The sequence below is a fragment of the Eschscholzia californica genome, unplaced genomic scaffold (genome assembly GCF_041429995.1).
Source record: "Eschscholzia californica isolate CP2 unplaced genomic scaffold, dmEscCali1.0.p SCAF_3, whole genome shotgun sequence".
NCBI classification, from domain to species: Eukaryota; Viridiplantae; Streptophyta; class Magnoliopsida; order Ranunculales; family Papaveraceae; genus Eschscholzia; species Eschscholzia californica.
Genome location: NW_028238420.1, coordinates 33,813,834 through 33,839,819, shown reverse-complemented (window position 1 = coordinate 33,839,819; position 25,986 = coordinate 33,813,834). Strand labels below are relative to the sequence as shown.

Here is a 25,986-nt window from a genome sequence, read left to right as displayed (position 1 = left end):
ATAAACCCACCAAACCCACTTCATTTTTCATCAATTCATTCTCTTCTCTTCTTCTCTTCTCTCCTAACAATTAGAAGTTCTGGTTTGCCTAGAATATCTAATTTAGGAAGTATTTCTAGAAGTTCTGGTTGGACTAGAATATCTAGAAAAAGGAAGAAAGAAATTTTAGAATGAAGTAATAATCATAGGTCGTCTAGAAAATCAATTCAATTCACTCTCTTCTTCTCTTCCCTTCTAACAATTAGAAGTTCTGGTTTGCCTAGAATATCTAATTAGGAAGTATTTCTAGAAGTTCTGGTTAGACTAGAATATCTAGAAAAAGGTAGAAAGAAATTTCAAGTGATATTTGAATTTCCGAAGCAAATAGAAGATCATCCGCATTAGTCCAAGAGCTCATAATACTTACAAAGGTTCGTCCGCTTTCAGAATAAAGAAGTACCATCTTAAAACTCTGAAAGGAAAGTCGTTGTATCCCGAAGGCATACACCCTAACGTTTGGTACTGTTACGGGGGTGTAAAATGTCTTAAGGAAAGAGAATTCATTCTTGCCTCGACTACACTAACACCTATCTCGGTTAGTCCGAAAGAAGGAATATTGATAAATCATTATTTCTTAATCTCTCTATGAGTTAGAGAAAGGAAACTCTGTCTGAATCAAGCCAAGACAGAGAGAACTCAACTTATCGAATGATAACCAGAGGAACAACATTTATAGCAAATACCACATGGAATTGTAGCATAATCAAAGAAATTATTTGTTACTTGTCCTTGAAGTTGCTTTTGTTTAGGCTGATTTCTTTGAGATGAATCAAGATTTTGGTTTCTTTGATAGGGCTCAATGCTTTGATTTTGAGGTGAAAATCTTTGATTTTCTCTAAATTGGGTTCCTCTATTTGGGAGTCTTTTTACAAAATAGGATTCACTCAATTCTTCTTGAGATTCTTGCTCTTTAAGCCACTGTTCATCCACTGTTCATGATGAATCCGTCTGCTTCTTAATTCAGCAAAGGTTAAACCACCATCTCTATTTTGTGTAGCTATGATGAATTGATGGTGTGTTTGGTTGTAGGATTCCTATTAAAAGAGGGATTTGGTAGGAATCATGAATCCTTGGTCTGTTTGGTTACCAAGAATCCTAGGATTCTTGAATCCTAACGATTCCTAATTCCAAAAATTGTATTGGACCAAAATCCCATTCTACCCCTTAGGATTTGCTAGGATTTTGGATTAATAAATTTAAGTTTCAACAAAAAAATATTTTCTTCGACAAAATAATTATGCCTAACATATTATTTTTTCAAAAATCATTTTTTTTGCCGAAAATTATATTTTTCTCCGAAAATTATTTTTTTGCCGAAAATTATTTTTTTTCCCGAAATTAGTTTTTCCACCACAAAAAATCGTTTTTCGCCAAAAATTGTTTTCGTAGAAAAAAATAGGCTTAATAAAATTTCGGTTACCGAAAAAAATGGTTTTTGGGAAAAAAATGGTGAATTTTTTTTTGAGAAAAAAACGCCTTTCGAGAAAAACTATTTTTGAAAAAAAAAATTTGTATATGAAAAAAGTTAAAAAATCGTATCTCGAAAAAAATTTACGAAGAAAACGAAGAGTTCTCGAATGGAACGATATTTGAAAAAACGAGTTTCGAGAACAAGGTTGATTCAATAATTTTCTAAAGAAGCGTTTGAAAATATTCAAATAATAATAAATCATAGGATTCTTATTAGTTGCCAAACAAACCAAAAAATGCTACTTGGATTCATGAATCCGTGGAATCATGAATCCAAAGGACTCATGAATCTGCGGATTCATGATTCCTCCATCCAAACACACCATGAGAGTATTCTCTTCTAAGACCTTGTAATGATATTCTTGCTAACTCAGAGTCACTCACTTTATCATTCACAGCAACAAGTGAATCGGCTATAGACTTGATTTTACTCATGTATTCAGACACAGAACTAGACCCTTTCTTGATGTTCTGAATTTTATTTCTCAATGAGGATTTTTGAGCTTCAAATTCTTGGAGAAAAACCATTTCAAGATAGGACCAGATGTCTCTAGAGGTTTTGAGTCCCAATATGTCTGATGCTATTGAGTGGGATATTGTGGCTTTAATACATGGTTTTACAAAACTGTATGTTTTTCGCCATTGAAGATAGGCATGGTTAACTACATCTCTTCCATCAACAACAGTTAATTGTGGTGGTTCAGTATATGTTTCATCTATGTAACACATAAAGTCATTCCCAATTAGGGCATTTTCAACTTGATCTTTCCAAACAAGAAAATTCGAACCATCTAACCTAGCAGAAATCAAATTTGTAAGACTAGGATTGTATGAAGTCTGACCTGAGTTAGGGTTCGTGTCCTGTGGTGGAGTATTCATCTTGAAACAACGTCTTGAATCTCTGATTCCTCGATACAGAAAACCAATTTGTTTATGAGCTCTTAGTTTCGAATTGAATTTGATCTTCTATCTTGATCAAGAACAATCCTTGGCTCTAATACCATAAAAGTTTTCGCAAATCTCAGAGAATTTTTTATTCATTCACTAATATCACAATTTCTTATTACACTTCTCTTTTACTCTCTACTCAATATATATAAAATTGATTAACCAATTCTAGAGAGAGAGAGAGAGAGGGCGAGAATCTGTTAGTTGTTCTTAACAAACTTAACTAATCAACTAACCAGAATTAACAAACTAATTAGAATACATGTGTGACTCACACGAGTGCCTGAGAGTGCCTATAAAGTGTGACTCACACGAGTGCCTGAGAGTGCCTATAAACTCCTCTAACTTTGAAAGTTAGGTAAATTGGTTAACTTCTTCTTCTTCCTTGAATTCAGGCGAGTATATCTTACAATGTTAAGAAAAAACGGGTCAGGGTGATATGTGGGTTTATGTTTCCTTTTTAATTTTTTGTTATTATGTATCAACGATACTGTAATAGTTTCGTCAACATATTTTAGAGGGTCAAGTGACAATTTTTTTCTTACAAAGGGTCAAATGACATTTTTAGAAGATCAAATATAATGGAACTAATAATTCTAGGGGAAATTTTCCAGGTAATGTCTAAAGTTGTTAAAGACAATCTGTAGCCTAGTTAAATGGCAATGTGTTTTTAGGAGGCAATGCCTTGACAAATGTTTGACCCAACGACGTTAATTGATGTTAGGTCGTCGTCGACCGACTCCGACCAATAACCTTAACTGAATTTTCTCTTCCTCCTGCTTCTTCTTCTCCTCTTTCTCCTTTTTTCATCGTCTGGATTGGGAGACCCCCTTCACGGACGAGTAGATAGATGAGAGAAAAGAAGTAGAAGAAGAAGGAAGTGAAAAAAAAGAATATACAGAAAGAAGAAGAAAGAAAATGGAGAAGAAAGTCTCTAAACTTTTGTCGGACGGGTGAAAATAACCCTCAAAGATAACATTGCGTTTATAACCAAAATTAGTCACACTGAATTGACCAAATTAAGTTGGCAAAATGCACTGCCTTTAAAATCTCCTATTTCTAATGGTCAAATCTTTCTTATTTTGTTGAAATATTTCTGATGGTCAAATCAATATTTCAAATGTAAATACTATATCCAGTAATCGGTTTTTTCTGAAACCCTCGCCAAATCCGGCGAGGGTTTCATCCCTTCCTCCCTCCCTCTCTTTCTCTCTTTCTCCTCCTTGAGATCCAGAGGTTGTTCTTCCATGGCTAACTGTCAAAGATCCTACAACTTCAGTTTCAGACATATCCAAACTCATCAAAGATAAATCACTAGAATCATCAACCTATTGCTTGATTTTCAAGATCGGAACCTTTACATTCGTCGTCACTAACAAATTTATCTTCTTTTGAATTAACCATTGTAAATTCAATGGATAATGATATAAAGTATATAGATTCAAATTGAAAACCTAAAAATCTCGGATTAGTAGATCGATCATCTCGAACAAGAAGGGATATCATGGTTGGATAGAAGGGCGGTGGTAAAGATAGGGTTTCTGTTTATCTTCTCAATTCAATCCGGCAACAAGTTTCGTCTATAAACAAGTAGACGAATCATTCTAATCACGATTGTGATTCGTGGAGAGGAAAAAATGGATTTTGGTAATGATTTGTATATGAATACCAACGAAGATTTGGTGTTGTACGTGGTGTGTTCAATGGCGGTGACGGTGACGGCGACGGTTTTCCGGTGACGGTTCTGCGGTGACGACAACGGTGGTTCTTTTGGTTTTATCCTGTTTTTTTGTTGACCTTTAGGGCCCTTTCATCCGTGATCTTTAAAATCCTTTCATTTTTCGACATTTAGGATCATTTATTGAGTCTGTGTCTAGTCCCATTTCTTTCTCTTCATGAGGCACTTTGGATTTAAAGGTATGTAACTCTCATGAAGTTTTCAGAGGAGAGAAATAATTATGATCATCCATGTAACATTGTGATATAATCACTTATTAATGACAAACGGTTTCAGGTTTCAAAAAAAAAATGTAAATACTATATAAATGTTTTTAGCTTTTATTCACACGTGTTGTGGTACACGTACCGACGTACGCCAGTTTGTTTTCTTGGTATTATAAAACATAAAAATATTTGCCTCTCTCTCTAATGTCTTTTTTAACATAATCTTTTGCATAAATCTCTGCAACTTTTAACTTCAGAAATTAAGACTCTCTCTCTCTCTCTCTCTCTCTCTCTCTCTCTCTCTCTCTCTCTCTCTACAGTAACACCGACAAGTTCAATCATCAATTGTAACTGGACTAAATCTTCTACTCATTTCTAATCTTCATCTTCACCTTCTCTTTCCCTCATTTTCATTTCTCAGATTCAAACCTTTTCTCAAGTTTCATCTCAACTAAAGATTGAACTACTTTTATCACTCTCACCTCTTCAGATCAAAGTCCTCTCATAATCATCATCTTCTTCTAACAAGTATTAAGTTCAGGAGCTAAACTAAGCAATTCTTTAGATCCATTCATTGGGTGAGTTTGTAATTTAGTACTTGATCTTCTTCTTTTACTTCTTCTTTTTAAGTAAAATTGTCATAGTTTTATTGATTCTTCTTATTATAGTTTGGATCTTCAAGATTTTATAATTTTGACAACTCTGAAGTGGCATTGAACTAAATTATAGTACCATTTTGTATCCCTTTATTAACTAGTTTGATCTAGTTTCTGAAATCAAATAAGTTTGATTTTTTGTTCTATGTAGGAAGTTAACAAGTTGTGAAATACTAGTTTTGGGTTGGATAAGGTTGATTTAAGCTTTAAGGGTTTTTTTATGTTTCTTGGGAGATTTGAAGTATGTTGATAAGGAATTGACAGTTCAATTAGTTAGTAATAAGTAAAATGGAAGAAAGAAGAGATTTTCAGGGGAGACCATCATCTTTGAGAGTGAGTGGGAGCTTAAAATCCACATTATCGGGGAAATCGACAACTCCTAGGGGTTCTCCATCATTTAGGAGATTACATTCTAGTCGAACTCCTCGAAGAGAAGGTCGAGGTGATGGGGGTCGATTTCAATGGTGCAGGGGTAATAGATTGTTACTTTGGTTGCTCTTAATTACACTTTGGGCATATCTAGGGTTTTTTGTTCAATCCAGATGGGCTCATGGTGATAATGGTAAAGCAGAGTTAATTGGGTATAGAAGTAAAGAGAGCATTTCATATTCAGACTCGAATAAGCAACCAGATGTAGTTAGAAATGGAACTTTTGCTGTTTCTGATAATAACTCAAGTCAAGTCCAAGTTGATGGAAGCAAAAACGGGTCAAATTCGAAGAAAACAGGTGAGACAGTGACCAAGAAGAGAAACGGGGCTTCATCTCGTAAGCGAAAACTTTCAGACAGAAGTAAGAGATCATCTGCAGGACGCAGATTACGAAGTAAGACACGTAGGAAGGAAAAAGAAGTCAATGATGTTCCAGTTATTGAATTGGTGGAGCAAGAAGATGATATTCCGAAAACAAACACTTCTTATAGGTTGCTTGTTGGTCCATTTGGATCAACGGAGGATAGAATTTTGGAATGGAATGCCGAGAAGAGATCAGGGACCTGTGACAGGAAGGGTGAATTTGCTCGTATTGTCTGGTCTAGAAAATTTGTTTTGATATTCCATGAGCTTTCAATGACAGGGGCCCCAATTTCAATGATGGAATTAGCGACGGAGCTTTTGAGCTGTGGAGCTACAGTATCTGCTGTAGTTCTTAGCAGAAGAGGTGGGTTAATTGGAGAACTTACACGACGAAGAATCAAAGTGGTTGAGGACAAGGCTGAGCTTAGCTACAAGACTGCCATGAAAGCTGATCTTGTTATTGCAGGATCTGCTGTCTGTGCACAATGGATTGGTAAGAATTTGCATTATTTTATTTATATGAAGTCTCAGAATATTCTTATTGTTTTCTTAAACAATTTCAATCAGTATATAAAAAAACTATTCAATGTACCACTCTAACAATTATGGGAAGGGGTGTAGACAAGTGGTCTGTGAGGAGCCGCGGCTCCACTAAAACCTAAATCTCTACTATATTTTCATTCTTGATCTTGCATTGTCACTTGTTATTAACCACATCGGATACAATAAGAATGTCCAAATACCTAACAAAGTAAAATAATTATAAGTGTAAATAGTTTTCCATTTTGGGATGTTTTCAGTTTGTAGTATCCTACACCTAGTACTCTGTTAGATTTGATAACTGTAGCAATGCCCGTGTTACATTGTTAAACATGATATGCTTCCTCAAAAGTTCGTAATTTTCCTATTCACAGACTATAAAAGTTTGTTCATATTCTTGGCCTTGCGTGCTTTTAGTGGCACCATCTCATGAAGCTTCCTAGCAACCAAGTACTACTGCTTTAGGAATGGGTGGTGGTCATTTTCTCTCGAGTACTTGTTCTGGATGATAATCTGGTTTAGAAAATATATCAATCTTTTAGTCTTTCTTGAGTATAAAAATGTCAGTGAGAGTTTCTTTTTTGTTTTGGTATTGTTCATTTGCTGTTACAAAGTGAATGTCAGTCAGAGAGTACATATTCTACGTGAATATGGAGTTATGAACGAAAGTCTATTAAAGCCTCTAATATCATGTTTCGGACTTTTGGTTTAATTGTTTATGGACATCAAGCATGACTTATATATGTATTTATGTATATGTTACATAAATTATGCAAATGGATGATGGAACAACTCTTGAGTTAAAGATCTATACTTTTACGTCTAATTAGTATGTCCGACATAACAGATTCTTGGAAAAAAATTGCCCTTGCTGCTACCGCATTTAATTCCCCTAAAACTGGTCTGAATCGAGAAGTCTTAAAGATCTATACTTTTACGTCTAATTAGTATGTCCGACATAACAGATTCTTGGAAAAAAATTGCCCTTGCTGCTACCGCATTTAATTCCCCTAAAACTGGTCTAAATCGAGAAGTCTTAACCAAGCAAAATAACTTGGTTAGTGAGTCCAGTGGAGAAAAACACCCTAAGCCCGAGTTTGGGTCCCAGTTTGGCTATTGGAGGCTTTGTCCGCCTGTTAATTTTTCCTCTAGTATATAAAAAATATATTAGCTTTTCTGTTTATGCCTAATCAGATCGATGTTTTGCTGCAGAACAATATCTTACACACTTTAAAGCTGGATCTAATCAAATTGCGTGGTGGATAATGGAGAACAGACGAGAGTACTTTGATCGAGCAAAACCTATGCTTAACCAAGTAAAACTACTGATATTTCTTTCTGAATCACAGTCGAAACAGTGGCTAGACTGGTCAAAAGAAGAAGGAATTAACCTTAATACTCAACCTGCATTATTTTCTCTCTCTGTTAACGATGAATTAGCCTTTGTAGCAGGCATTCCTTCTTCCTTGAATACTCCGTCGTTCACTGTTGAGAACATGCTGGAGAAAAGGCGTCTATTGCGAGATGAAGTAAGAAAAGAAATGGGATTAACAGATAAAGATATGCTTGTGATGACTCTAAGTAGTATCAACCCCGGCAAAGGCCAATTCTTGCTTCTTGAATCAGCACGTTTGGCCATTAAAGAAGACCCTTCTCTGGAAAATCCTCAAAGAAATGGTACAGTACAAGAAAACGATGTTTCTGAGGAGCAGCATTCAAGAGCTTTGCTTCAAAATTTGCGTATTGGCAAATCAGAAAGTGAGCCTAGAACTCTCCTTTCCAGTAATAAAACAAAAACAGTGATCCCTGAAAACACTGATAAAATAAAGGAAGCTGTGCTTGACAACAAGGAAACACAGGAAGAAAATCTTAGAGTCTTAATTGGTTCTGTGGGATCTAAGAGTAATAAGGTTCCTTATGTGAAAGGACTACTCGGGTTTGTATCCCGACATCCAAGGCTGTCAAAGTTAGTTCTATGGACTCCAGCAACTACACGTGTAGCATCGCTATATTCTGCAGCAGATGTTTACGTCATAAATTCCCAAGTAATCTTCTCCTATAACAATCTTGTGATATTGTCCTTTATAATGATGGAATAGTCACTACAGACTTTGTGCTATGTGTTTTACGCCTATGATCCAGACAAAAAAACTTCCATTCAATACAAATATGATGCCACAGATACCATAATCTCCCTCTGCAACTGGGGAGACCAATCCAAGGCAGAGAATTGACACCTGGCCTTGGCCTAGTTTCTTCTTCCTAGGTTGGATTTACCTCTAGATTGTAAATCTTGATTCGAAGTTCAACTTATTGGATACTTCAATTATTGCGTCCTGGCATCGAATGTACAAGTTTATGTTATTTTACTGCAAAGCTTACAGTTTATAAAGTAAGAACAATAAGAAATTTGTATCTTGCATTCATGACCCTTAGGTCCCTTGCGCGTTGTTAAGAGAATGGGTATTTTGTTTAGCAGATGGCTACAACTCCATAGTTCTCATTTTACCCATTATATTTCATGTCCTAACTTTTAAGACCCGTGAAGTATATTCTTCCCCAATAATTCAAAATTGAGCTATCTTATGCTTATGGAAACCATTCAAGCTGATAACTTGTTATTGATGTATAGGGTCTTGGGGAAACATTTGGAAGAGTGACAATCGAAGCAATGGCATTTGGTCTTCCGGTACAGAACCATATACTCTTTTTTCATTTTCTTTTTCTCTTCTAGTATAGAATCACTTTCTTTGATGAATAGTGTTGATCGTTTGTATGGTTTGAGAAAGACGAGGCACAATCATAAGCTCACATTAGATGATTTTTACCTAGGAAGATTATCTCCTCATCATGGACAATATCCTCACAAAATTTCAGCCCTTTTAGGATGAATATAAGCTAGTGAAGGATAAAGACAACCACTCTCAGAAGTAATCTCCATATCGGTTTCTTGGGTCGTTTAGTATCTTGAGAAAACTTCATCTACATTTTCCATTTAGCCCAGGGTGATATGGTTCTTTTTGTGGGGATGATCTACACAGGGAAATTCAGCCCCTAAACCCTAGTGTACACAAGAACTACTACTCAAGATCATGTGGGTAAGTGCATAGCTTGCGGACTTCCATTTTGAGACCAATTGGTGATGTGTGGTTAGGCCCTGAAACTTATATACTTGATCAGGATATACTCCAAGAGGGTCTAGTTCTCAGATGTCACCTTTGAGTGAAATATGTGTCTTTTAGTATGGTTCTGTGTGCAGTATGTAGGCAGGTTGGGCCTACTGACACCACATAAATTATGCGCCATCCAACTTGCTGTGAACGACGACGCCCTAGATCTTATATACTTGGTCACTAAACTTCTATCACTCCATGTGGGACAATTCTCTGACAAATTCTAACTCTCTTTTTGTGGTACAGGTGCTTGGTACAGATGCCGGAGGAACAGCAGAGATAGTTGAGCACAATGTAACAGGTCTTCTTCATCCAGTGGGCCGTCCTGGAGCTGAAATTCTTGCCCAAAATCTCCTGTATTTGCTCAACAATCCACTAAAAAGAGAACAAATGGGATTAAGAGGAAAGAGCAAAGTAGAGAGAATGTACTTGAAAACTCACATGTACGAGAAATTCGCTTTTGTCCTCTTCAAGTGCATGAGAATCAAATAAGAAACGAAATCAACCACTTTCGGTCGGTATTGTTAGTTCAAGAATGTGAGCAAAAGTATATGGCGTAAAATTAACAATTAGTCATGTTCCATTAGATAATTAGGTTATTATTCATGGCTTCTTTTTTGTAGCAGATGAAGTTTCTCAGTTTTGTTGAAAGATGATTATTTCATTTGAGCTGGACAATAGTTTCTATCTCAAAATAATTCTAGGTTGAGGGGGAAGGTGGTGTTTTTTTCTTGATATTGTGTTAGCCTGAATTTTGATAATTTGACACGAATGTATTTCAGTGGGGCAGGCGGATGTGGATATTGGTGGATATGACAATGTTCACCAATGTCTGGAGGCATTAGCTGTGAATATCAGAAATGTCCTCCAATGTTTAAGATCTTTCTAACCTCCACAAATGTTTGGGCTTTGGTCTTGGACATTTTGAATGTCCACGAATGTTTGGGATATCTAGGCTGTCTGGGACACAAGATCACATACATTAGAGACATTTTAGTTCAATGGGTAATTGAAGACATCAATATTTTTTAGAGTAAACCTTGGAGAGATGTTGGAGAGAGTGTCTACCAAAAAAAGGAATGACATTTGTGGATATTTTGAGTAAGAAACAGTTTAACAAGTCGCAGGTCAAAGTTAACCCCTATCGAAATCCCAAACAGCTCTTCCCTTTCCTTCTGATTCCCTTTCATCATCTCCTTCATTTCATCTTCTCTCTCTAAATTTAATCATAGATAAGCCAAACATCTCAATCTCTCTCTTTTTTTTTTTTTTTTCTCTCGCTCTATCTCTGTCTCTTTGTGATTGAAAAATGAAACTGAAAAACCCTAAGTTAAGATTTTCGATGTTTTGAAACACATTGCTTGAACACTTCAATCCACTCATTAGCAACATAAGGAAGAAGAATTTTCGATTGTTTTGAAACTCGTAGTTTGTATTCCGTTTGATGTTTTAATGGCATGAGATTAAGGATTTTTATTTATTTACTTTGAAAGTATGATTTCGGGCACTAACCCTATTTGTTGCATAAGCATAACTGCAATCATTGTCTTGACTTAAGGGGCTTTCAAAATCATCTAAATTGCGATTTTGGGTAGTAATTACATAATATAAATCTCCAAAAGCCCACTTGTTGGAGTGATATTGAAAACAATGGTATTAGTAAGGGGAGCACTTCTTCTTAAACGTCTCACTAAATCTACAACTCGTTGGGGTCACGCTCGTTTTGTTTCCGATTCTCTCACTGGCGACAAGGTACTATACTAAACCTAAAAGGCAAAACCCCCCTCCTCCTCCTCCTCCTTCCCCCCATCCCATATATATATATATGTCACAAACAAAACCCCACCAATTCTCACTCATTTTCCACTTCTTCCCTCTTTTTCAGTTTTCACAAGACCAAGCTTCCAGAGATCCTGATAATTTTTTCAATTTAAGGTATTCATTCTTTCATCAATCTTATTGTGTGCTATTAGTTTTGATCATCAAACCTTAGTAAAAAAAACTGACACATTTTATTAGTTTGATTTGAAGTAATTTAACAACTCCCCTACTCAATTTAGTACTCAGGCTACTAAACCTAGTTTTATTAAGTCCACATTCACTTTGATTGGATACAATGAAGTTTTGCTTTGTTCATTTTGACAGTAGTGAGATTCTCAAAACTTGTTGTTTTGTTTTAACTACCAAATTTAACACACGAATAGGCCTCAACTCCTTCAGTTGGGTGGGTTGGCTACTAACCCACCCGAGCCAGCGACCAAGTTGTTTTCTATATTTTTCCGTACTCAATTACTCTTCGATTTCTATGTATTAACATTATTTGTTGTTAATAATATTTTCGAGCTTGGTGCTTTGTGTGTTACAACTTACGTTCTTTAGTTTTTTTTCCCCATTCCTTCTGCTAACATCTTGTACGACCATCAACTTCGCCTTTTATCTGTGTTCTTTTAACTTTGTATGTCTTCTTCTTGGAAATGAGAGAATATATAAAGCTAAAATGTTATGTGGGTAGTAAAATAAGGTTAGGATTTTCCATTATGAAAAAACGAGTAGTAATTCTCCAATCATAAGGTAATTGTTGTGCTCGTTTACAAGTTCTTTTTCTAAAATTAAGAAGGTAGGAAGAGGCCAAGAGCACCTATAAGTTCATGTTCAATTAAAGTGTCAAGAATGTCTAAAAAAAAAAGAAAATGGTGTCAAGAACTTTTTTGTTTGAATTTGCGGATCTGTTGCTTTTGAATAACAAAATCAGAGACGATATTAATAATTGCTAAGACCTGGAGCGTCATAGCCTGCACTAAAATTGCTTTGGCAGATGGAAAGTTGCTTGGGCATGAACCTAAAACAACCAAGATGAATGAATTTATCACGAGGTCAACACTTGATTGTCCAAGTAGTTAATATTGTTAACAAAATCCTAGACATTTTTCATAATCGATTCTCAAAGAAGGTGGAATTTATAGTTATTGAATTTGGATAAAGAAGGTGAAATTCATGGTTATTGAATTTGGATCATTAAGTTTAACTTAGACAGTCATCGTGTTTATCACATCTTATGATGTATCAGTGTCATGTAATCACTAACTTGGTAGATTAAACAGTCCAACAGTAGTCATTACTCCATCGCCCCATGCAGTTGAGAACTCGGGTTGGTGATTGAGATGTTCGGGTCACCCAATTTCTTATGCCAACCGACTTTTCAATTTTAGCCCATTGGATATGAATTTGTCACGTATTTTAACCTTCGTTACAAAATAAAACCAAACACACCCTTGCTTTCTTCCATTTCCCCTCCAAAAATGTCTGCCATTAGAAGATCTCTGCTTACCCTCCGTCAAACCCTAAACACCATCTCTCGCGCCAATTCTACCTCTTCCGTTTCAATCGTCCCCCTTCCATCACAACCCTCTCTCAGGTATCTTTCTCTCTCTAGAAATCTAGGGCATTTATCTTCTCTCCTAACATCATCATCATTATTATTATTATTGTTATTAATTTCGAATTTATACAGGTCTAATCTTGGATCGGTGTATCGCTTTTGTTCCAATGTCAATTCTTTCGAAATTGATCTCTCAAATGAAGAAAGCAAAAGGCGTATTTTCAATAGGTAAACTATTTCCTTCGTTTTTTGACTCATTAGTTCTTCTTAATTGTTGCATAAAGTTTGTTCTTTTATTTTTGTTAGATTGCTGTATCGAAGCAAACAAAGAGGGTTTCTTGAATTGGACTTAGTTTTGGGGAAATGGGTAGAGGATCATATCTCTTCCATGGACGAATCTGGAATCAAAGCACTTGTTCATGTCCTTGACCTGGTATATACATACATTCATTAATCCATAATTTGATTTGGTTTACGTGTTTCGGTTTGATGCAATTTTCGCGTTTAGGTTTACGAATGTGATATGCTCGTCAAGGTATTTACTTATGTCATGCCATATTACAAACTTGGCTAATTTTTAGAATGAATAGACTTACTACTTTGTCATCTTTGGCCTTTATCGTTTTGACGCCAGTATTTAGATACGAAACATGATAACAACTCTATTTCTTGAGAGACAACTAAATTATATGGCGAACCTTTATATTCTCCTTATTCTTTGCATTCATTGATGTTAAAACCATATGATTCATGACCTGAATCATAGAATTTAAATCGAGTTGCAAGGAAATTGGTCTGAATCAATGAATCGGTTACTGGGTTGCCTTTGAGGAAAACTAGTAGAATATTCAAATCTGAAACTTATGAAAATCGCCATATTTTGGGATTCAAGTTGAATCCCATGATTTATATGGTTACCGATGACGAAGAGAATCAGAAGCGAAAAGTTGGCACTGTGCTGGTTGGGATTATGTGAAATTGTTAAAGATTGAAATTGACGGTGATATATGGTTACTGATGACGAAGAAAATCAGAAGCGAAAATATGGCACTGTGCTGGTTGGGATAATGTGAAATTGTTAAAGATTGAAATTGATGGTGATATACTGCTAAAGCCACTCAATTTCTCTTTAACTTTTGTGTATATTCTGTTGTTTCATAAGAATTTCTTTTTTCTGATTTTGTACTTCACATAGTACTTATTAGTTGACTACATCATTCTGCAGGAAAATCCAGACCTGTGGAAGTGGCTTACTGGCCAGGAACAACCACCTGAGACTGTTAACGATAATCAGGTGATGTATTATAGAAGATAAGATAGATGCCCAATCACACCTAAATGGTTTAAGCACCGTTCTTGCATTTGAGCTACGTTTTTTTTAATCAAATTTTGTGATGGTTCCAGGTGTTTTCTGCTCTTCGTGAAAAGGTTATGGGCAACCTCAACAATCATGCTTCTCCAGAGACAAGGGCTACACCAGGACAGCCATGGGTAAGAGGATGGGATGATTTGAAGAGAGCAAGGGACAGCCCCATCTCTGGGAACCAGTAAGAAGGTAGCATCACTTGGACTACCTTACCTTTGTAGTAGGAGGCTCGGTCGAAAATTAATTTATATCTAGTAAAAATGATGAAATAATAAACCGGGTTTATCAATTTATGTAAAACTTTATTTAAAAGATGTTCGTTGATTTTGTACGATAATAACTTTGTTTTCAAAATAAAAAGGTCATCAGGAGATACTATATTTGTGTCCATGAAATATGCATTTTTAACATTCTTTGATTTTGTTACGTGGTTTAGGATTGTGGGTTTTGTTGAATAGCTTAAATACTGTGAGCTAAGTATATTAGTTACCAATAGATTTATTGCTTTGTTATTTGGCTCATAGAGAGGAAGCAAGCATTTTCACCTAATTTTGATTTTTGAGGGACAGAGTATATTTGAACATATAACCTATTCATAGGATACCTATACAAATAGGAAGAAGCTTTAAACTAGCCAGACATCCATTCCCTTTTTGTATCATCTCCTCTCGACGAGTTTGACAAATTTGACAGTCGTTTTTGCTCCTTTGGGTTGAAACAGTAAGCAGGGGCTTGGACTTTGGCATCTTCAAGCTCTTTGCCGACCTCGTAAGTGATCACACGGGTAGATATTCCTGCATATTATTCATAAAGGCATGTATATATTATTACAAGGATCGACTTTATCTACTACCAATGTTTTAGTCCAGAAGTCGTATACATACCATTATAGAAATCCCATCTGACAGGTATCTTGGTGGTGACTTCTTCATAATACCAAATAAATTCAACCTTCTCCCACACATTACAGTTGAACCCATCTGTGTATCGAGTGCCAAGATAAGTCGCTCCATCGAGCCAACCAGGGCGAGGTATTCCTACCTCAAAATACATCACCTCGCACTCGCCATTACCACCAAGGGTATAGTAGAAAGAGGTGCCATTGTTCCACTCCACATCGTACAAAAGCTTGCCTAGTTGCTTTTGGATGATATTTACGTTTCTCCCCTTAGACCAGTCATACCATAAGTTCGTTATCTGTAGTCGACCGTCTGTTAGGTTCATGTAGAGAAGAGCATGAAACTTTTCAGGCCATGGTGATGGCACCGGACTGTTATTATTAGTAGTGGTATGTTGAATTGCTAGAGATTTTGTCAGAGCCAGTTGCATCAAGAGAGATAAAGCAGCTAATTGGATTATCTTCTTAGCCATTCTCTCTCTTCTTTCCTCTGACTGAAAGAGGCATAGTTTTCTTAGTAATTGATAGAGCTAGCAGGTAGGAAGAGTTTTCCTCCACTCAGTTAAGATGATGATCCTTCCTCCACACATACCATACCAAAATGGCTCCTAATTCCACCCCTCGGCGATATGGTCATCTGAAGTTGCCCCTTCTTGATTAGTAATTGGATGTACCCCCTCCACTTAACGGTTTCGAAGACCTAGTTAAATTATTCGATTATTCCATCGTGCCACAATTTTTTTTTTAAAAAAAGGTCAGACCCAAATACCCTTAGTACTTTCACTAATTTACATAATTGATCATTTTCTCTTCTTTCTTGGTTAAGGTGCTTTTATTATTGTACATATAACCATTTTCTCTTCCTTCTCCTATATCTTCTAACATTCATACGGGTTTCTCTATCATCATCTGAAGCTGCTAGGCTAGGATGTAGTGGTGACTGGTGAGGAGTGAGAACAATGAGGAATGAGAATAATAAACAAGACCAGATCTTGGTCATAAACATTATGAGTGAGGAATGAGGATGATGAAGTAGATGAGATCTTGGTTGGAATGTAATGGATGAGGTATTAGGTAGACTTTCATTGGAAAGATTCCTTGAAATCATTTTGGTATGCCAACACTGGAAGTTCTTGATTAGGAATTTCACGCTTTCGGTCGTTTTGAATTGTAAAACTGCTCATATTAATCCAAGGTACCACCCAATCATCAGCGTCCGTACGAACGGAGAAAAGTACTTGTTGATTCATGGGATAAAATCGTAACATAATTCTTAGCAACTAGAGATGCTAAAAGGCGTGTTGGATAATCTGACATGACACAAATAATAAGTTTGTTGCATTTGTGAAGCTATTCAGAATGGGTTTATCTATTATATTTGCCTTAAGCATACTTAAATTATTTTTCTCCTTAAGCTAGAAATCTTGTAAAAAATACAATAGTGGTGGGAGACGAACTTTAACTTGTTAAAATAAGAGATTGACTAAGCTCAATCTCCTTTGACCCCAGACATTTATTGGCACCCGGTATAAAGGACACAAATCGACACATCCGAAACCCAAACCAAAGGCTTGGACTCGGATCAGTCCGAGCCCTTTCTTTGGCTTTCAGACTGGTTCGAGTTTGAAAGCAGTCCGCTGGTATTTTCAAGGGAGAACTTCGAATTGCTATCTTGCCCTATTGCTTGAAGACAATTACCCTGAATTTATTGTTGAATAGGTTTGACAAATTCTAACGTTTTTAGCTTTTTGACAAATTGAAATTACTTGGTTGGGGGCTTTCGATCCCAAATCTTCATCAATGTTCTATGGTAGTTCCTTGGTGGTTTCCTGGCGTGATGATGATATGAAAAAGAACAAGAAGAAGAAGACATGAAGAAGAAGAAGGCAGTCGTATCCGAGGGTAATAGGCACCCACATCGATCGGTAGGTGCCTTTAGCCGCTCCCCTTTATCTACGGGTACTTGTTTAGTATTATCTCAACTTGTGACGGACCAATGAGGAACAAAGATCTTCCTCCATTTTAAAATGAAGCAACTCAGAGTCTCATCCCAAGTGATATTCTGACTTTCCTACCTACCATCATCAAATCAATGGCTTCTTCTTCTTCTTGGTATTCCACATCTCTACTAATCTTGTTCTTGTTCCTCTTCACCATATTTTCTCTCCTAATCTCCTCCTTCCCAACTTCCTCCATAATCAGACCTACTATATCAGACTCAATTACCCCACAACCAACACCATGGCCTGAACAATTCCACTCCATCCTAGTGATGAACTTCACCGGATCGCTCCAAATAATCGATCTATGGTACGTTTGGCCCAACGGTAGGAACTTAAACATAATCCAAAAACAACTTGGTGAAATTCTCCATGACCTTGAGTGGAACAATGGTACCTCCTTCTTCTATACACTAGAAGATGAAACCTCCTCTTCTTCTTCTTCCACCAAGAAATGCAGCTCGGTTCAGCTGGAAGTGGGTATTCTTCGACCTAACTGGCTCGACGGTGCAAACTATCTGGGACAACAATCTGTAGATGGGTTTCTCTGCAATGTCTGGGAGAAAGTGGATTTCATTTGGTACTATGAGGATGTTATCACCAAAAGACCTGTTCAATGGGTTTTCTACACAGGTAATTTACTTGTAATCTTAATTGTGAAACTGACTCGAGTCATATTTCAGAACTTTTGTTTTTGTCTATCTAGTGATGCCTCTGAATCCTAATTTGGGTTGATTTTTTATCCATTTGAGTCAGACTATTCAGACTCAAACAAGTCAGAATTCCGAGAATGACGAAAAAAAACAAACACTACCTAAAATATCTCACCCTCAAAATTGTTGTTAGAATGAAAGAAAACCCAATATCTGAATTTGAACATTATAATATGTAAATGTGATTGTTGCAGGAAGGACAGCTCATGTAATGACATTTGAAGTGGGAGCAGTGTTGGAAGATATAAAATGGCAAGCCCCCTCATACTGCTTCCAGAATATAGAGAAAGAAGAAGAAGAAGAAGATGACTCAATTCTTGTTTCAGAGGAGAAGAGTTTAATAGAAGAAGGAATTTTGAGAGGTAGTAGTGGTAGTGGTAAAATTAGTGAGAAATGAAACTCCTGACTTATGTCTGAATTGATTGAGATGAATGTTATTTAATACTAGCAGGCAGTGAGGTTTAGCTTCTTGTTTGTTACTAATCTCTCTTGAATAAAGGAGTTGTTTCTTTCTGACTAATAAAAATCTTTCTTTCTTGACATTAGTTCATGATTTAAAAATTACTCGATCAAGTCGAGCTCTGTTTAATTTGCTTATTCACTTTATAGGACCGAAAATGTCTTTATATACTTTGTGTCCAAGTCTCCCCTTCAACTAAAAGAACTCATGAAGCCAACTAAAAGTTTGCTCGTCAAGAGTCTAATCATGGGTATTGATATCAACAACGAAGGAACAGTTTCTAAATTGAATCATGTCTATGGGAACTCTGATGAGCCAAGTTCATCCAGGTTTAGCTATCCATATCAATGTTAGGGGCAAAAGCAATGGTTCGACCAACTATGTTAAGCGGTGGAATAGATAACTAATTGTTTGATGGAGAAGAAGTTGCCTTTCAATTTGATTGCACGTTGTAATAGCAAAGACGCATATTTTAAGTATCAACCTTAACTGAACTTAGTGTACTTTTCAATTGGACTACAAACAATGAACCAAATGCAAATACTTCATTCGCCACACTACTTTATCATATTGCGTAGTTCAAACATCAAACCAAACATACTGTTATAGAATTGATTGGAATAAGCAAATTACACAATACCATCCCTTTTGGTGCTTTAGAGCCTCCGTGATTATAAATTGGATCACGAAAAAACTTTTAATCCCTTATGAGAAACACCATACTTATACAAGAAACTATTAATCCCTTACGGGGCCAAATCCAGCCGAAATTTGAAGTTGAATGTCAGGGTTTCATCGGGTCAATCAAGAGAGGGAAGACAAATGATCAAGTTTGCCTTGGTCATCCACATCCGATTTTCCCTCACTCTTTTTTTGAGAAAGGTCCTCCGATCCGAGACACTGGCGCATGTTAGCCTCAATTGAGAATACGACTACGAAGAGGAAAGAATTATTGTGGTTTACGGGAAGGAAGACAGCCACTCGATTTTTGCCCACCCACTTGAAAATCAAAATCACCCTTTCTCTCCCCCAATTCTCACCCGTTTCCCCCCTCGACCACCATCCAGCAGCTCCTCCTCCGCTCTTCAACAAAACCCCACAAATCCTCCTCCTCCTCCTCTAATGGTGGTCTGAGCTTTCTTCTGTAATATATCTCTCTAACTTGTATATAACGGCCACAGTGTAGTCTACTACTAGGTTTGAGTTTTTTTCTGGGGAAGATAAGAAATTTGTAGAGGAAAGAAAGAACGATGTCTGGGGTGTGGTGATATATTATTATGATGTTGTTTTTTCGGAAGGAATTTGATTGATTGAATCTTCTTATTAAACCTTGCCAAATTCTTACTGGTAGGAGAGTAGTAAAAGCAAGAAGAGGAGAGAAGATGGGAACAGGAGGTAATGATTCGAATGGATGGAGTAGAGCGAGAGGAGTGGTATTGAAAACAATGGTATTAGTAGGAGGAGCACTTCTTCGACGTAAAAATAAGACAAGTACAACCCCTTCAGTGTAAACCTGAACGTAATCTAGTGAAGCAAACTCCGAACCTCATACTTGATGAGAGAGTATTTATCTGTCTAAGGTTCGAAACCATGTTTCTGATAAACCTTATACTTCTTAGTTTCATTATCATGAATATAATCTGATTAACCTTATCGACTTCATCAACTTTGATGATGAAATCATTAGTACATGCAGAAGAAAATAACATTTCATGGTTACCTGTCATTTCTATTATCACTGGAATCTAAATATATGTTGCTTATTTGTTTAGGGTGAGAGAGTTTGGAAGATACTCAGAGAGAAGTGATGTATACAGTTTCGGAGTATTCTTGCTGGAGTTGGTAAGCGGGCGGGAAGCTTTGCCCTCGTCAGAATCTGATCAAAGCCTCGTCGAATGGGTACTTATATCTTCTTAATACAACGTATTTAATTGGATGAGAATCGATCTTAATGTTATTCCTCCAATGTCAACCTTTCAACTTACATAATTCTTGCAATCCACTGTAAACTAATTATACACAACCAAGACTACCTTCCTAATCCAACAATCTCATCCGGATTGAGAATGTTCATCGTAAGGTTAGAGACATTTAGATACTACCATAAGAAGTAATATAGTTGGATCAGTCCGGAGCAAATCCATACTGTCACAACTTTTAGTCGTTTTTGTGGCTACAATCTTCGGCCTTCCTTGCCCCCAAGTGGTCTTGGCCTCTATCTCACCAGTTCCCGAATTATAACTTAGAAAACGTTAACTAGTTAAAGCTTTTCTAAGGGTTCTTCCGATTGAGTTACAATTTTGTAGAGCTCGTAAGATTTTGAAAATACCCTGTCTGTCTTTTCTTTTTTCGGAATGTGAAGGTTCATAATTATCAGGAGTCGAGCAATCTCTCAGCGATCATCGATAATAAATTGGGGAAAAGTTATACGGCTGAAGTAATGAAAGAATTCATACAACTTATCGCCCGATGTGTGGATACATCTAGTCAGAGAAGGCCAACTATGAGTCATGTGGCAGTGGAACTAGATAGAATACTGGAGAAAGAAAGGAGCTTGACCATAATCATGGGTGAGGAGGGTACCCCAATTTTTACTCTTGGAAGCCAATTATTTACTACTACCTCCTCAAGATAAACAAACAATCAAAGAAATAAGATCATATAGTTTGTTTGTTTGTTTGGGAATCCAGTGTTTTTTTTTTCAAGTCCTGGGATCTTGTGAATTCATTACCTTTTCTTTGTTTCTCTTTTTTCTTGAACTTTAGAATAGGAAATGATATGGCTGTTTTGGTAAGTGTAAAAAGAAACAGCTGTTGAGTTTTTTTTATTTTTCATTTTACCCCATAAAATGTATGGTATGGAGCAAGTGTTGTGGAAGAAAAAAAAATACTCTTCTTTCGATTTCTATGTATTAACATTATTTGTTGTTAATAATATTTTCGAGCTTGGTGGTTTGTGTGTTACAACTTACGTTCTTTAGTTTTTCTCCCATTCCTTCTCTTAACCTCTTGTACGACCATCAACTTCGCCTTTTATCTGTGTTCTTTTAACTTTGTATGTCTTCTTCTTGGAAATGAGAGAATATATAAAGCTAAAATGTTATGTGGGTAGTAAAATAAGGTTAGGATTTTCCATTACGAAAAAAGGAGTAGTAATTCTCCAATCATAAGGTAATTGTTGTGCTTGTTTACAAGTTCTTTTTCCAAAATTAAGAAGGTAGGAAGAGGCCAAGAATTTCTAAAAAAAAAAAAAGAAAATGGTGTCAAGAACTTTTTTGTCTGAATTTGCAGATCTGTTGCTTTTGAATAACAAAATCAGGGACGATATTAATAATTGCTAAGACCTGGAGCGTCATAGCCTGCACTAAAATTGCTTTGGCAGATGGAAAGTTGCTTGGGCATGAACCTAAAACTATCAAGATCAATGAATTTATCACGAGTCAACACTTGGTTGTCCAAGTAGTTAATATTATTAACAAAATCCTAGACATTTTTCAGAATCGATTCTCAAAGAAGGTGAAATTCATAGTTATTGAATTTGGATAAAGAAGATGAAATTCATGGTTATTGAATTTGGATCATTAAGTTTAACTTAGACAGTCATCGTGTTTATCACATCTTATGATGTATCAGTATCATGTAATCACTAACTTGGTAGATTAAACAGTCCAACAGTAGTCATTACTCCATCGCCCCATGCAGTTGAGAACTCGGGTTGGTGATTGAGATGTTCGGGTCACCCAATTTCTTATGTCAACGGACTTTTCAATTTTAGCCCATTGGATACGAATTTGCCACGTATTTTAACCCTCGTTGCAAAATGAAACCAAACACACCCTTGTTTTCTTCCATTTCCCCTCCAAAAATGTCTGCCATTAGAAGATCTCTGCTTACCCTCCGTCAAACCCTAAACACCATCTCTCGCGCCAATTCTACCTCTTCCGTTTCAATCGTCCCCCTTCCATCACAACCCTCTCTCAGGTATCTTTCTCTCTCTAGAAATCTAGGGCATTTATCTTCTCTCATACATCATCATCATGATTATTATTATTGTTATTAATTTCGAATTTATACAGGTCTAATCTTGGATCGGTGTATCGCTTTTGTTCCAATGTCAATTCTTTCGAAATTGATCTCTCAAATGAAGAAAGCAAAAGGCGTATTTTCAATAGGTAAACTATTTCCTTCGTTTTTTGACTCATTAGGTCTTTCCAATTGTTGCATAAAGTTTGTTCTTTTATTTTTGTTAGATTGCTGTATCGAAGCAAACAAAGAGTGTTTCTTGAATTGGACTTAGTTTTGGGGAAATGGGTAGAGGATCATATCTCTTCCATGGACGAATCTGGAATCAAAGCACTTGTTCATGTCCTTGACCTGGTATATACATACATTCATTAATTCCTGATTTGATTTGATTTTTCGTGTTTCGGTTTGATGCAATTTTCGCGTTTAGGTTTACGAATGTCATATGCTCATGAAGGTATTTACTTATGTCATGCCATATTACAAACTTGGCGGGCAGGCCAAACGTTTAGAATGAATAGACTTACTACTTTGTCTTCTTTCGCCCTTATCGTTTTGACGCCAATATTTAGATACGAAACATGATAACAACTCTATTTCTCGAGAGACAACTAAATTATATGGCGAACCTTTATATCCTCCTTATTCTTTGCATTCATTGATGTTAAAACCATATGATTCATGACCTGAATCATACAATTTAAATCGAGTTGCAAGGAAATTGATCTGAATCAATGAATCGGTTACTGGGTTGCCTTTGAGGAAAACTCGTAGAATTTTCAAATCTGAAACTTATGAAAATCACCATATTGTGGGATTCAAGTTGAATCCCATGATTTATATGGTTAGTGATGACGAAGAGAATCAGAAGCCAAAAGATGGCACTGTGCTGGTTGGGATAATGTGAAATTGTTGAAGATTGAAATTGACGGTGATATATGGTTACTGATGACGAAGAGAATCAGAAGCGAAAATATGGCACTGTGCTGGTTGGGATAATGTGAAATTGTTAAAGATTGAAATTGATGGTGATATACTGCTAAAGCCACTCAATTTCTCTTTAACTTTTGTGTGTATTCTGTTGTTTCATAAGAATTTTTTTTTTCCGATTTTGTACTTCACATAGTACTTATTAGTTGACTACATCATTCTTCAGGAAAATCCAGACCTGTGGAAGTGGCTTACTGGTCAGGAACAACCACCTGAGACTGTTAACGATAATCAGGTGATGTATTATAGAAGGTAAGATAGATGCCCAATCACGCCTAAATGGTTTAAGCACCGTTCTTGCATTTGAGCTACGTTTTTTTTAATCAAATTTTGTGATGGTTCCAGGTGTTTTCTGCTCTTCGTGAAAAGGTTATGGGCAACCTCAACAATCATGCTTCTCCAGAGACAAGGGCTACACCAGGACAGCCATGGGTAAGAGGATGGGATGATTTGAAGAGAGCAAGGGATAGCCCCATATCTGGGAACCAGTAAGAACGTAGCATCACTTGGACTACCTTACCTTTGTAGTAGGAGGCTCGGTCGAAAATTAATTTATATCTAGTAAATATGATGAAATAATAAACAGGGTTTATCAATTTATGTAAAACTTTATTTCAAAGATGTTCGTGGATATTGTACGATAATAACTTTGTTTTCAAAATAAAAAGGTCATCAGGAGATGCTATATTTGTGTCCATGAAATGTGCATTTTTAACATTCTTTGATTTTGTTATGTGGTTTAGGATTGTGGGTTTTGCTTAATACTGTCAGCTAAGTATATTAGTTACCAATAGATTTATTGCTTTGTTATTTGGCTCATAGAGAGGAAGCAAGCATTTTCACCTAATTTTGATTTTTGAGGGACAGAGTATATTTGAACATGTAACCTATTCATAGGATACCTATACAAATAGGAAGAAGCTTTAAACTAGCCAGACATCCATTCCCTTTTTGTATCATCTCCTCTCGACGAGTTTGACAAATTTGACAGTCGTTTTTGCTCCTTTGGGTTGAAACAGTAAGCAGGGGCTTGGACTTTGGCATCTTCAAGCTCTTTGCCGACCTCGTAAGTGATCACACGGGTAGATATTCCTGCATATTATTCATAAAGGCATGTATATATTATTACAAGGTTCGACTTTATTTACTAACAATGTTTTAGTCCAGAAGTCGTATACATACCATTATAGAAATCCCATCTGACAGGTATCTTGGTGGTGACTTCTTCATAATACCAAATAAATTCAACCTTCTCCCACATATTGCAGTTGAACCCATCTGTGTATCGAGTGCCAAGATAAGTCGCTCCATCGAGCCAACCAGGGCGAGGTATTCCTACCTCAAAATACATCACCTCGCACTCTCCATTACCACCAAGGGTATAGTAGAAAGAGGTGCCATTGTTCCACTCCACATCGTACAAAAGCTTGCCTAGTTGCTTTTGGATGATATTTACGTTTCTCCCCTTAGACCAGTCATACCATAAGTTTGTTATCTGTAGTCGACCGTCTGTTAGGTTCATGTAGAGAAGAGCATGAAACTTTTCAGGCCATGGTGATGGCACCGGACTGTTATTATTAGTAGTGGTATGTTGAATTGCTAGAGATTTTGTCAGAGCCAGTTGCATCAAGAGAGATAAAGCAGCTAATTGGATTATCTTCTTAGCCATTCTCTCTCTTCTTTCCTCTGACTGAAAGAGGCATAGTTTTCTTAGTAATTGATAGAGCTAGCAGGTAGGAAGAGTTTTCCTCCACTCAGTCAAGATGATGGTCCTTCCTCCACACATACCATACCAAAATGGCTCCTAATTCCACCCCTCGGGGATATGGTCATCTGAAGTTGCCCTTTCTTGATTAGTAATTGGATGTACCCCCTCCACTTAACGGTTTCGAAGAACCTAGTTAAATTATTCGATTATTCCACCGTGCGACAATTTGTTAAAAAAAACTAAGGTCAGACCCAAATGCCCTTAGTACTTTCACTAATTTACATAATTGATCATTTTCTCTTCCTTCTTGGTTAAGGTGCTTTTAGTATTGTATATATAACCATTTTCTCTTCCTTCTCCTATATCATCTGACATTCATACGGGCTTCTTTATCATCATCTGAAGCTGCTAGGCTAGGATGTAGTGGTGACTGGTGAGGAGTGAGGACAATGAGGAATGATAAACATTATGAGTGAGGAATGAGGATGATGAAGTAGATGAGATCTTGGTTGGAATGTAATGGATGAGGTATTAGGTAGACTTTCATTGGAAAGATTCCTTGAAATCATTTTGGTATGCCAACACTGGAAGTTCTTGATTAGGAATTTCACGCTTTCCGTCGTTTTTGAATTGTAAAACTGCTCATATTAATCCAAGGTACCACCCAATCATCAGCGTTCGTACGAACGGAGAAAAGTACTTGTTGATTCATGGGATAAAATCGTAACATAATTCTTAGCAACTAGAGATGCTAAAAGGCGTGTTGGATAATCTGACATGACAAGCTCGATAACCGCCTACTCAAACTCTGACAGAACCGAGCCTATAGCCCAACTAGACAATGACCTAAAGTCCAACTACATTATTTATACCCTAATAATCCCAATT

General features: G+C 36.6%; 4 protein-coding genes and 2 pseudogenes across 7 annotated transcripts; 4 read left to right on the top strand and 2 right to left on the bottom strand.

Annotated features, from left to right (window-relative positions):
• The first annotated feature begins 4,556 nt into the window (after positions 1-4,556).
• LOC147549724 (uncharacterized) lies at positions 4,557-10,294 on the top strand. The gene is made up of 5 exons (XM_086671311.1): positions 4,557-4,979; positions 5,209-6,342; positions 7,602-8,434; positions 9,022-9,078; positions 9,809-10,294. Exons 2-5 carry the CDS (start codon positions 5,346-5,348, stop codon positions 10,052-10,054), a joined length of 2,133 nt encoding a protein of 710 aa, XP_086527437.1. The 5' UTR covers positions 4,557-4,979; positions 5,209-5,345; the 3' UTR covers positions 10,055-10,294.
• A 906-nt stretch (positions 10,295-11,200) lies between these two features.
• LOC147549723 (succinate dehydrogenase assembly factor 2, mitochondrial-like) lies at positions 11,201-14,695 on the top strand. 2 transcript variants are annotated; one of them, XM_086669127.1, is made up of 7 exons: positions 11,288-11,314; positions 11,448-11,497; positions 12,664-12,977; positions 13,074-13,169; positions 13,248-13,374; positions 14,167-14,235; positions 14,346-14,695. In XM_086669127.1, exons 3-7 carry the CDS (start codon positions 12,862-12,864, stop codon positions 14,490-14,492), a joined length of 555 nt encoding a protein of 184 aa, XP_086525253.1. In that variant the 5' UTR covers positions 11,288-11,314; positions 11,448-11,497; positions 12,664-12,861; the 3' UTR covers positions 14,493-14,695. The 2 variants fall into 2 exon arrangements, with proteins under 2 accessions (XP_086525252.1, XP_086525253.1); XM_086669126.1 differs by lacking the exon at positions 12,664-12,977 and having other exon boundaries at positions 11,201-11,314.
• Positions 14,696-14,789: 94 nt separating this feature from the next.
• On the bottom strand, positions 14,790-16,556 carry LOC147549722 (uncharacterized protein At4g14100-like). The gene is made up of 2 exons (XM_086669124.1): positions 15,192-16,556; positions 14,790-15,101 (listed from the first exon to the last, which is right to left on the bottom strand). The coding sequence occupies exons 1-2, from the start codon at positions 15,676-15,678 to the stop codon at positions 14,938-14,940; spliced, it is 651 nt and encodes a 216-aa protein (XP_086525250.1). The 5' UTR covers positions 15,679-16,556; the 3' UTR covers positions 14,790-14,937.
• A 689-nt stretch (positions 16,557-17,245) lies between these two features.
• Positions 17,246-18,315, top strand: LOC147549721 (uncharacterized protein At4g14100 pseudogene; annotated as a pseudogene). The gene is made up of 2 exons (XR_015237419.1): positions 17,246-17,838; positions 18,113-18,315. The product of XR_015237419.1 is annotated as an uncharacterized protein At4g14100 pseudogene (transcript).
• Positions 18,316-19,285: 970 nt separating this feature from the next.
• Positions 19,286-24,087, top strand: LOC147549720 (succinate dehydrogenase assembly factor 2, mitochondrial-like). Of its 2 annotated transcripts, XM_086669129.1 has the most exons (6): positions 19,286-19,885; positions 21,978-22,358; positions 22,454-22,549; positions 22,628-22,754; positions 23,557-23,625; positions 23,736-24,087. In XM_086669129.1, the coding sequence occupies exons 2-6, from the start codon at positions 22,198-22,200 to the stop codon at positions 23,880-23,882; spliced, it is 600 nt and encodes a 199-aa protein (XP_086525255.1). In that variant the 5' UTR covers positions 19,286-19,885; positions 21,978-22,197; the 3' UTR covers positions 23,883-24,087. The 2 variants fall into 2 exon arrangements, with proteins under 2 accessions (XP_086525255.1, XP_086525254.1); XM_086669128.1 differs by lacking the exon at positions 19,286-19,885 and having other exon boundaries at positions 21,929-22,358.
• A 195-nt stretch (positions 24,088-24,282) lies between these two features.
• LOC147549719 (uncharacterized protein At4g14100 pseudogene) lies at positions 24,283-25,059 on the bottom strand (annotated as a pseudogene).
• Positions 25,060-25,986: the final 927 nt, after the last annotated feature.